The 12,500-nt window shown below is 46.0% G+C and overlaps 1 protein-coding gene across 5 annotated transcripts in view; it reads left to right on the forward strand.

Moving 5' to 3' along the window:
- The window catches only part of dachd (dachshund d), a 227,835-nt gene that overhangs the window by 135,153 nt on the left and 80,182 nt on the right, over positions 1-12,500 (forward strand). For all 5 annotated transcript variants that reach the window (XM_063213028.1, XM_063213029.1, XM_063213030.1 and 2 more), the window contains exon 3: positions 2,530-2,694. In XM_063213028.1, the coding sequence (XP_063069098.1) occupies positions 2,530-2,694 (165 nt within the window). The remainder of the gene's footprint in view (positions 1-2,529; positions 2,695-12,500) is intronic.

Raw genomic sequence — 12,500 nt, forward strand, 5'->3', positions numbered from 1 at the left:
ACGACTTGGTCATTGCCATTCTGGTAGCAGCGAATTTATAAGACGAGCAGTGTCTTACTGGGTTTACGTAAATAAAACAAAAAGTCTTGTCAGTACTGATCAAATGCATTTAACTCAAGTCCAACAATGATCCAAGCCGTCTTCTGTAAGTGAGTCAACTGATGATGACTCAGATGTTGAATTCACATGTTGCATCTAGCTTCAAGCTTCATCAGTTAAAAGCACTCTCCCTCTTTTTTTAAGAGAGCAATCTCCATGTACGGCCTCACACCTAGTAAATTACCCCAGAAAAGCAATGTGTGTGCGTGCACAGTAAATGTTGTGGTGTTAATTCAACACTTACAGAGTTCATTTAAGTCCAAATGGACTCAAATGAACACTCTAAGTGTTAAATGAGCACTGCAGAATTTACTGTGTGGCATGCGTGCGGAAGCTCATCTGTAAAGCACAGCTACTCGACGTGCTTGTGACAGACGGCAGTTTTATGTCTCAATTGTGATTCCGCTGCTGCTCTTTCACTGGCAAACATTTTAGCACAAGACAAGAAGACAGTCGGCACTCTAAATGGTTTGTGTTGGCCACTGTTCTATCACACTGTATTGCAGCTGGTGGTGGGGAGAAGTGACAGCGAATGAGAGATGAGTTAGAGAGAGAGAGAGAGAGAGAGAGAGAGAGAGAGAGAGAGAGAGAGAGAGAGAGAGAGAGAGAGAGAAAGGAAGGGAGGGAGAGAGTGTGGGAGGAAGAGAAAAAAGGAGAAGATAAACCAGCCATAGATCACATGGATTTATTGAACATCACTGAATACAGGCCCCATTTACTTCATTTCAGTAATTTCATTCATGCAAACCCCTCCTCCTCTTCCCTCATTGTCTGTGGGATCCTTTTCACATCTCTCTTTATTTCTTTCCTTTTTCCTCCCCATAGCCATTCAGAAGTATTGAGACTGACAGAGATTTCTCGGGCCCTGGTCGGCACTGTGCTCTCGCTGGCTCTATCAGCCTCAGTTGGTCTTGTCAGCGAAATCAATTACAACCAGAGCTGCGCTATTATTATGACAGTGGCCATAAGGATCTGAATCACAATGTTCACGATCCTCCACGTCGCATAACAATGCGAGGGGAGATCTGATGAATACATTAGATATGTATGTATACGTATAATCGGGGCTTGGCTATTGCTTGAAACCGGTGCAATATCTAAGAGGGAGATTGCATTTCCTGTGTGAGTGGAGGTTGTTGTGTGGTTTTTTTTATTTGTTCCTTTCATTCCGTCAACTCCAACACCAACCCTACCCCACCCCACCCCTCGGCCTCCCCTCTACCTCCCCTCTTTCCCCTTCTCCTCTACTGACCCCTCGACCTCCTCCACACTCTTCATTCCCTCTTCCTTTTCCTGTAGTGTGCTGTTAGCTTTTGCTTTGTTACACGCACCCACTGATGTGTGTGTGTTTTTTTTTTCCAAAACTGAAACCATAGCAACATGTCAGGTCTGATGTGTTATCTGGATTCTATCTGTCACCATCAAACAAACAGTGGCATCGCTTCTACCGTTTGGGGGTGGGGGTGGGGGTTAGGGGATAGGAGCAAACAGACAGAGGAAATATGAAAGGTCGGAATGAGAGGTGGCGTTTATGATGGGCAAAGACGCCTTGGCCATGCATTCCTTGATGAGGATAATAATGTGTCATATGGATGCTTAGCTTAGCTTAGCTTTAGCCTGAAGCGCCATGTTAGCATGAACATCAGACTCATATCTACAGGCTGTGTGCGCCTCGAGTGTCTTATGCAATCACCACTAAACTGAAATGATTTTGTCACGTTTTCAAACTTTTGTAACTTTTTTTTTCTGTGACGCGCGTACAGGAGTCAGTGGTCAAGTGATGTGAAGCACCTTCAACAGTGCTAACTCGCTCGCCTCGAACATTTGTTATGCAACGTGCTCTCGGAGTCATCATTAACCATTGCATGAAAATATGACTTTCAAAACAGCAAAAACACTGACAAATGGCTCTTCTGATCTGATCTGATGTCTGTGATTGATGCTCGTGGCCTGTCCCTTGTTTTACCCATTTACTTTCTATCTTCATGTTGACAGTTTTATTTAATGTTATTAGTGACACCTAGTAGCTGCCTGTCACCAGAATGATGTGGATAGATAGATAGATAGATAGATAGATAGATAGATAGATAGATAGATAGATAGATAGATAGATAGATAGATAGATAGATAGATAGATAGATAGATAGATAGATAGATAGATAGATAGATAGATAGATAGATAGATAGATAGATGATACGTACGTACTTAGAGTACATAGAGGTATGTCGGACTGCATACATACATACATACATACATACATACATACAGTACATAGTATATACATACGTACATACATACATACAACTGCACACTGTAACTACATTGATTTATTGACTATTAATTGACTATTGATTAAAAGCTGAAGGATGTCCCCAATTGTCTCCCATAATCACATAATCCCCCCTCTGCTCCCCCCACTGGTTGGCCAGGTCTGACGGCTGCCGCCGCTGCCGCTGCTGCTGCCACCAACGCCGCCATTGCCGAGGCCATGAAGGTCAAGAAGATCAAGCTGGAGGTCATGAGCAGCTACCACGGCAACAACAACCAGCACGGACCAGCCGACTCGGAGAACGGCGACCTCAGCTCCAGTGTGGGTGAGTGTCTTTAGCCTCTCTTCACTCCAGTCTTCTGTTCTGTTCTGTTGTCTTCTGTTCTGTTCTGACCCCCATCCCCATCCCGTCCCACCTGCTGGCCAACAGAGCAGACACTCTTCTCTCCTCTCCTCTCCTCTCCTCTCCTCTCCTCTCCTCTCCTCTCCTCTCCTCTCCTCTCCTCTCCTCTCCTCTCCTCTCCTCTCCCTCCCTTTTCCCCTCCACTCTCCTATCCTCTTTTACATAAACTCCTCTATTCCTCTCCTCTCCTCTCCTCTCCTCTCCTCTCCTCTCCTCTCCTCTCCTCTCCTCTCCTCTCCTCTCCTCTCCTCTCCTCTTTAATATCCAACTCCCATTGCACAGACCAGGACCTACATTGTGTCCCAGAATCACTTAGTAAGTACCAGTACCCTAGATGCTGTTGGTGCTGATGCTCCAAACTCCACACCCAGGGAGCCAGTGCTACAGGGATTTATTACTTTGGACCGCGAGGCCTATTTCTCTCTTTCTATTTTTCACTGATTCATTACATTGCAATCTCTACCTGTTAGTCTATTCTTTTTTTTACTATCCTCCAGCCACACAAATATCCTAATCGATATCATTTAACCCAAAACTGTTGCCAGCAGTTCTTGCACTTCTTCTGCCACGGGGGCTAGAGTGTACAGTGCACGCCTCCCCTCTTATCGAGGTGATTTCTGCGTATGCAGTTTCATTTCATCGGCACTGGCAGGGCCAGGAGTATGAATCTGTTTGGAAGTGCCCTAATTGGTTCGTTCAGGTGGACTCTGTTAAACCATTAAATGCTCATCAGCAAGCCCAGGAGAGCGCCCCTGATGTGACACATTCATTTCTATCTCCGGGAAGAGAAGCCGCATTACTGATAACTGATGGCTATCTAAACAAGCAGCTTAGATAGCCACCGTTTAGTAATAGAACCACTTAGTCTGTAACACGCCTTGCATTTATCTTAATTTATATATAGAAATATATTAGTTTTTCACCCCTCTTCATGTGCTTTCCCCAATGATGGCCCCACTTTTGTTGTTACAGTGTTCCCCTAAATAATACTCTGCCCTTAACTAGAATTTTCCATCACTACATACTGTAGTCATCTCACGTGTCATCTCTTGCGATATTTGCACAATGTTATAGCGACATTAATACTTACGTATGACCTCGTGGCATATCGTGGGAAAATATCAAATGTTTGTAAATATGTAAAAGCGTCCTTTATGCCTGTATTATGTTGTTTGAAAAGAAGAAAGAACTACTGGTCTTCTGGGCTCATTTGTGAAACACAGATTGTGAAGAAGCAAAGCATGGAGAGCTTGCCTCTAAAAAAATGTTTGTCATTTATTTTGGCAAACATTGGAGTTAGCCATCTCTAACATGTATTTGAGCCTTATTGAAATATCAAACCGGCTTCATCTAAGAAATTGAAACGGAAACCCGAACAAATACATATTACATCTGCCAACAATGCTGACAGCATCTTGAAGACAAAAATAAAACCACACTCAGACACACAAAGATGATTTCAGAAACAATGGCACTTATCCGGCTTTACTCAAAGCCTAACATTGTGAGTAACATAGAGGATGCTTTTTGAGGCCTTTTTTATTCCCATTTTTGTAATAAATAAACAATTTGAGACGCTAGCCTGATTCTTTTTTTCTCTCTCCAGCTAAGTGCTGTCCTTAAGCTCTACTGGCACCAATTTATTTAATTTCTTGATGCCAACTGCAATCTCCATTCCTGTGACCGAAAATGACAAAACGGAGTCCTTTCTAAATGTGTTGAGATGCATCCATGGGCACTTTATCCCTGAGCTATTAGCTGGTACTGTAAGTGGCCTGCTAATTTAATTTGTGTAACTGAATTGGTTTTGAATATCCTCCATTTCAATTAATGATTTCTGAAACATTGCGAGGATTTTTTTCCCCCTTTATAACTCTGAGGCATTTCTCTGTGGAAATAAACTGTCGTGTAAAATCATAAACCCATTACAAATGATACCGTTAATCCTTCCGCCCAATTCTCAGCATTTGATTCTCTCCCATGTTTTGACCGCTCTCTGTGTGGCCTATCAGAGGATTTTCTTTGCTGCAATTTGACTCTGCATGCTGTATTGTACGTACGTCGGGGGGTGGGGTGGGTAGGAGACGACACAAAACACAATATGCATCCCTAAGTCGATATCGCCGCAAAGAAAATAACACAAGCAGCTGAGGTCATGACTGGCGGAGGGGAAAATAAAAAGGAGGAAGAAATGGCAGGGCTACGAGGTCGCGGAAATAAAGATGAATGTGAATAAGAATCACAAGGCTGTGGCAATGAAGCTAATAAGAAACTGTTTTATCTTTTTACAATTTAAATTGTAACCTTGAGCGCACGCGGGGGCCTCTCCCACAAGAATAATAATTCTGCCCCCCATACAAGCGTCAGCTAGGCAGGCAGGCAGGCCGCCATTGGGGCTGATGCAGCCTCCGCTGCTGTCTCCACGGCGGCTAGGCTCGGGCATTAGCCCTTCTGAGTGAAATATATGGCGGCGACGCCTCTCCGTCCCATCCACAATCAATTGGATTCTTTTTCCCTTTAATATTTACTTGCGCCGATGAGATGCTCGTCGGCATGGTGATGAAGAGTCTGCCAGTGCTGGTTGAAGGTGACCTGTCACCGCGTATGGACAAATCTCTCGTCTCGCTTGCGAAGAGAGAAATGTACAAAATAAATCATTAAAGTGAGCGACCAGGCGCTTCTCTCGCTCTTCTCTTCTGTCTCTCTCTGTCTCTCTCTGTGTCTCTCTCTCTCTCTCTCTCTGCCTCTCTCTGTCTGTCTCTCTCTCTCTCCATCCCCCCTCTCCACTTTACTTTCCTCTCTCTCTCTCTCTCTCTCTCTCTCTCTCTCTCTCTCTCTCTCTCTCTCTCTCTCTCTCTCTCTCTCTCTCTCTCTTTCTCTCTTTCTATCTCCACCCCCCCCTTCCACTCTCCTCCACCTCCACCACCTCTTCTCATTCCCCAGGATTTAAATCACCCCCAGATTTATGATTTGAATTAATGCTTCGTTTGGTCAAAGGAATGGTGGCCCGAGACAAATGATGTTTGGTACTGAAGCCATCCTAATATTGATTACTGGGATGTCTGTGCAATCTCTTGTTTATATCAAGCAGTCTCTGGTGACAGCGGCGGCCCAATAGGAGGGGGCCTGGGCGATAAGAGGGAGAAATATGGCCGGCTCTCTTTCTGAGCCGCCGCGCAAGGCAGCCAGCCTCTTTCAGGCCCTTTAATTGCAACATAAATTAGGTTTTTAAGTGAAATAGACAGTGGAGGGTTTTTTTGTTTTTTTTTGTTCCAGTCCGCTCTTATCTCGGCCGCAAATTTCTCTGTCATATTCGGAGCGCTATTACATCAGAACAACAACAGCAGCGGGAGAAAGGGAAAAAAAAGGCGAAATGTTTAAAGCTGAAGAAAGATGGGGATAGAAACATACAAGAAAAATACAAATGCATAGAGAAACGCAGATGCACAGGCCCGTTACAAAGACCATATATCAGGAGGACTTATCTTCAAAGAGACGGCACCATCGACAAAAACTGCACATCGCTTGACTGAACAAGGCTATCACTGATTTTCATACAGTTGAAAATCTGTATCTGATAGGGCAATTATGCCAAAATGCAATAGATCAAGCAGGACAAATAGTCTTGTCTAGACGGTGTTTGCGCCGTACTAAGGGTAATGTACACAGTACTGCACTGCAGACTTCATTGACTGCAGGCTCGCTGTATCTGTGAGCGTTTTACTCACACAGAGACACTCAGACTCAGACCGTGTTAATTGCTGTTCTGGATTCAGTTTCAGAGTGTCTAATACGAGCAGATCTCTCCAGCGAATTATTGTGTGTGTGTGCGTATTTGTGTGTGTGTGTGCGTTTGTGTGTGTGTGTGCGTGCGTGCGTGCGTGCGTGTGTGCGTGCGTGCTTGTGCTGTGTGTGTGTGTGTGTGTGTGTTTGTGTGTGAGTATGTGCATGGTTTGATATCACCTGACAGATTTAGCCATGACGCCTTCGCTAAGGCACTTATGTTTGGCAGTCGCCCCTTATATTAGATCGTCAGCCGCATGCCACTGTAGCTAGCTAGCGATGCAGTAGGGCCGTCAGCTGTGTAGCGTGGTGTACTGCAGTCTGCTATGTGCCGTAGCCCTGGCTAAAGCATGAGCTCATGGGCACTGTAGTGGTCTGTGATCATCATTGCTAAAGACACTCTGATTGACCCACGGATGTATAAATGGCCGCTTGCGTATACAGTCCCAGGTCAAAAATAGATGATTACGTGAAATGGCTACACCGCAAAGGCGCACCGAAGACACTCCAATTGACTCTCTCTCTATGTGTAAGTCACCTTTACGTAGGCAATCCCAGGTCAAAAAATAGTTTAAAAAAAGCTAAATAATGCTGTATATGTACTTTTTATCGCGAAGTGGACGCATTCATAAAATGCATTCAGATGGATTTAGTGATTGAATTACTCGCTTATTTATTTGCCGGAACAGTTTCTTCCAAATCAAGATTGCTATTTAATTGGTATTGGATGTAAAGGTTTCTTTCTCCTTAGTGGCCCCTATTCTGATGCAGATGCTCCTCCTCCGCTTTTGTTTTCATAGCTTGCAGTTTGGTTAAAGCCCGGACAAATGTAGACACTGACACACACAGTGTGTGTGTGTGTGTGTGTGTGTGTGTGTGTGTGTGTGTGTGTGTGTGTGTGTGTGTGTGTGTGTGTGTGTGTGTGCGTGTGTGCGTGTGTGCGTGTGTGTGTGTGTGTGTGTGTGTGTGTGTGTGTGTGTGAAGGACACTCTGTTCTGTTCCTGGATTGGCTTGGATTGCCCGTGTTGTCTTTGTGTTGATGTAAATTGAACAGGCTAATGTTTCTTTTCCTCCCCACATAAAATATTCAACGCAATTACCCTCTCCTGTTTGCATCAATGTTATTAATTATAACAAAAACAGCCAGTCCAACTTTGAGCCAAATAACCAAACATCCAGGGAGAGAGAGAGAGAGAGAGAGAGAGAGAGAGAGAGAGAGAGAGAGAGAGAGAGAGAGAGAGAGAGAGAGAGAGAGAGAGAGAGAGAGAGAGAGAGAGAGAGAGAGAGAGGACAGAAGAGGAGACGCTGATTAAACCGATCGCTTGGCTCCTTGGCTCTCTTTGATTTTTTTTTCCCTGGGACTCTTTCCCCCCCACTCTCTTTCCCCCTCTCTCTCTTTTCTTCTCTCACGTCTTCAGGAGAGGGAGGGGGGGTTTGGGGGGGTAGGTACGGTTGGTTCCCTCTGTGCACAATGTGGATTGTTCCATGCACTCTGAGGAAATGCCACAATTACAGATCACAAACCAAGCAAAACATGTCTGACACACAGCGGCCGCGGCCAGAAATAAACACTGATGCATTGCCCCCCACTCCCCACCTCACACACACACACACACGCACACACACACGCACGCACGCACGCACACACACACACACACACACACACACACACACACACACACACACACACACACACACACACACACACACACACACACACACACACACACACACACACACACACACACACACACAGACACACCTCCCCCACCACCATGCACTGACCTCAACCAGGACCTTCATTATAGGGCGGGAAAACATGGTCAAGCCCAGCTCTTTACAAACACCTGCCAATCTCTACTGGGAAGAATAGCGTTTGGGAGGGAAATAGAGGGAGGGAATGAGGAGAGGAGAGAGAGAGAGAGAGAGAGAGAGAGAGAGAGAGAGAGAGAGAGAGAGAGAGAGAGAAATAGAGAGAGAGAGCAATACTGAGATATATAAGCAAAGCAAAAAGGGAGAGAGCAATGGAGTGATAGAGCAAGAGAGAGAGAGAGAGAGAGAGAGAGAGAGAGAGAGAGAGAGAGAGAGAGAGAGAGAGAGAGAGAGAGAGAGAGAAGGGGACAGGAACAAAAACTAACGAGAGAGTGTTTGAGAGGAGAGAGGGGGTAGTCAAGAGTGTGAAACCTTGAGCAAAGAAATTGCGGTAGTAGAAAGACAAATAGAACAGAAAAGAAAAAATCCCCCTTCTCTGTTTTTCTTCTTCCTTTATTTTCCCCTGCTCCTTTTCTTTCTTCCCTTCTTCACCCCCCTCTCTCTCTCTCTCTCTCTCTCTCTCTCTCTCTCTCTCTCTCTCTCTCTCTCTCTCTCTCTTTCTCTCCCTCTCCTTCTCTCTCTCTGTGTGTGCTTGGCCAGTGGGTGCCATTTCGGATTTGATTCCTTGCCACAGCACCGTTAATGGACCTTAAATCCTGGCAGTAATGAGATGTGGGAATTGTGTGTATCATCAACCAGATGATGCAGCTCTAATGAAATCAGCGGCGGCAACGACAACCACGACCACGACGATGCAAACTTTTTTAAGGCTTCCTGTGCTGTGCTCTCTCTTTCTCTCTGTCTCATTCTCTTTATCTCTGTTGTTCTCTCTGCATCTCTCCTGCTTTTTCTCTCTGTCTTTCTTTCTGTTGTTAACTCTCTCTTTCCACATCTCTGTCTCTGTCTCTGTCTCTCTCTCTCTCTCTCTCTCTCTCTCTCTCTCTCTCTCTCTCTCTCTCTCTCTCTCTCTCTCTCTCTCTCTCTCTCTCTGCCTTTATTCTTTATGTGTGTGTTCTCTCTCCATCCCTCCCTGTCTTTCTCTATGTCTCTCTGTTGTTCTCACCCTCTCTCTCCATCTCTCTCTCTCTCTCTCTCTCTCTCTCTCTCTCTCTCTCTCTCTCTCTCTCTCTCTCTCTCTCCGTCTTTATTCTTTATGTGTGTGTTCTGCTGTTGTTTACCTCTGTGAGCTGCTTAGAGCTGTGAACAGGCTGATGTACGCGCACACACTCAAAAATACACACAGAGCACAGACACATGCACGCAGCCATACACAAAATACACAGTACTACACACACTCGCACATAAACACAGGCATGACAGGTTCACAAGTAGAGTCTTGTGTAAACAAATATACTGAAGACACACAAACAAACACAAACATACACAGACAGATCTTCTAAACGTGCGTGCATAGTCAGGTCTCAAACACACACGTGCGAATAGAGACCCAGTTTTCTTGTGTCTCCCTATTCCTCTCTTTCTTTCTCTCCTCTTCTCTTATCTAATGTCATTTCTTCTCATCACATTTCTTTTCCTTTCCTTTCCTTTTTAGTCCTCTCCTCTCCTCTCCTCTCCTCATCCTCTGCTTTCCTCTCCTCTCCTTTCCTCTCCTCTGTTCTCATCACATCCATCTCTCCTCTTCTCTCCTCTCCTGTTCTCCTCTCCTCATCCTCTCCTCTCCTCTCCTCTCCTCTCCTCCTCTGTGCTCATCACATCCCATCTCCTCTCCTCTCCTCATCCTCTGCTTTCCTCTCCTCTCCTCTCCTCTCCTCTCCTCTCCTCTCCTCTGTTCTCATCACATCCATCTCTCCTCTTCTCTTCTCTCCTCTCCTGTTCTCCTCTCCTCTGCTTTCCTCTCCTCTCCTCTCTCCTCCTCTCCTCTCCTCTCCTCCTCATCACATCGCGTCTGCCCTCCCCCTGTTCCTCTGTGGCCACAGCGAGGGGTGTTGGAGTCGTACAGGGGCTGGTGACAGGTGTCTGGACCTGGAGACGGAATTAAAGCAGACGGGGCTGGGGGCAACGCGCGCGCGCGCGTGTGTGTGTGTGTGTGTGTGTGTGTGTGTGTGTGTGTGTGTGTGTGTGTGTGTGTGTGTGTGTGTGTGTGTGTGTGTGTGTGCCTGTGTCTGTGTCTGTGTCTGTGTGTCTCTGTGTGTCTCTGTGTGTCTCTGTGTGTCTGTGTGTGTGTGTGTCTTTATGTCTGTATGTCTGTTTGATTGTGTGTGTGTGTGTGTGTGTGTGTGTGTGTGTGTGTGTGTGTGTGTGTGTGTGTGTGTGTGTGTGTGTGTGTGTGTCTGTGTGTGTGTGTGTGTGTGTGTGTGTGTGTGTGTGTGTGTGTGTGTGTGTGTGTGTGTGTGTGTGTGTGTGTGTGTGTGTGTGTGTGTGTGTTTGATTGTGTGTGTGGGTGTTTGTTTTGAGGAAAGGATGAGAGAGAAAGAGACAGAGAGGAGAGGAGGAGGGGAGAAGCGAGACAGAGCTACAGAGTGGGAAGTGGAGGAGGAGAGGAGAAGACAGCCCCCGCTGCTCCCTCGGGTCAGTGCACTGATTCGGGCAGACTCGGCCCAGATCTGGCCCAGACTCCGCACAGACTCCAACATGCTCGAGGAAGATCAGGAACAGGAAAGAAAAGAGGAGTAGGAGGATACAAGAGGAGGACAGGAGAGAGAGAGAGAGAGAGAGAGAGAGAGAGAGAGAGAGAGAGAGAGAGAGAGAGAGAGAGAGAGAGAGAAGGAGGAAGATAGAGAAGGATGAAAGGAGAAGAAGAGAGTGAGCAGGTGGATTTTAGACGAGGATGGGGAAGGAGAGAGAGAGTAGGAGGAGGATAGAAGAGCAGGAAAGGAGGAGTGAGAGAGAGACAGAAGGAAAAATATAGAGGAGGATGAAATGAGGAGGAGAGAGAGAGAGAGAGCAGGAGAAGGAGGAAGGAGACGGAGAAGGAGAAGGAGAAGGAGAAGGAGAGGAGATGAACGAGGAGAAGAAGAGGAGAGGAAGGAGGAGAAGGAGAAGGAAAGGAGGGGAAGGAAGAGAAGGAGAGGAGGGGAAGGAGGAGGTGGAGAAGGAGAGGAGGGTAAGGAGGAGGTGGAGAAGGAGAGGAGGGGAAGGAGGAGGTGGTGGAGGAGAGGAGGGGAAGGAGGAGGTGGAGAAGGAGAGGAGGGGAAGGAGGAGGTGGAGAAGGAGAGGAGGGGAAGGAGGAGGTGGAGAAGGAGAGGAGGGGAAGGAGGAGGTGGTGGAGGAGAGGAGGGGAAGGAGGAGGTGGTGGAGGAGGCTCCAGAGATGGATCTGTATTGAGACCACAGCTGTAAGCGCGGAGCAGCTAATTGGGCCTTATCTGACTGGCCCATTCATCTTCATTTTTTACCAATTACCCAGTATTATCTGTGCTCTCAGTTGGGTGTGGGACTTAATCCTTTTTGGTTAAGCCGTTTGGTACAGCTTGCAAAAATTTCAAATGGTCGTCGGGGGGTAGTAGGGGGTTTGTGTGATGGTTTTAAGGGGGCTGGTGGGTGGGGTGAGGTGGGGACAGGAGGAGGGAGGTGAGAAAGTCAAAGTGCAAGCGCAAAAGTCTAGAAAGTTCCTCATCGTTAGATGGCCCTGGGGGGAATCAATAGGAAATGACATCACATGAAAGGAAGGTGAGTGGGAAAGAAAAAGGGAAAAGAGAGAGAGGGGGATAGAGAGTGGGGAGAGAGAATGAAAAAAGCAGAGGGTTGGAAATCAATTATTGGGGGTTATAATTCAGGCACTTGTTTGCAAACGAAGCAGAGTCATTGATTAAGTTGTTCCCATCGCTCCCCGTCATTATCGACACATTAAAACCATATTTCCCTCTCGTCACACTGTTTATTGTTTTTTTGTTTTTTATTTATTTTGGTGTTTTTTTTCCTTCCAAACTCGCAGCCTTGTGATAGCCATGCTTAAAAGGGTTGTATTAATTATTCGACCGATCTGTTAATGTGCACAAGCACCGTCTGCCAAACTGCAAAAAAAAAAGAAAAACAAATCTTTCTGAGTGCCAACTGGTCTGTTTTGTGTTTGTTTGTTTGTTTGCTTATTTATTTATTTGTTGTTGTTATTTCTGCATTTGGTTAACCATTCAGTCAAACAAACAAACAAAAATCATAATAATTTTGCAGTGG

The sequence above is a fragment of the Engraulis encrasicolus genome, chromosome 13 (genome assembly GCF_034702125.1).
Source record: "Engraulis encrasicolus isolate BLACKSEA-1 chromosome 13, IST_EnEncr_1.0, whole genome shotgun sequence".
NCBI classification, from domain to species: Eukaryota; Metazoa; Chordata; class Actinopteri; order Clupeiformes; family Engraulidae; genus Engraulis; species Engraulis encrasicolus.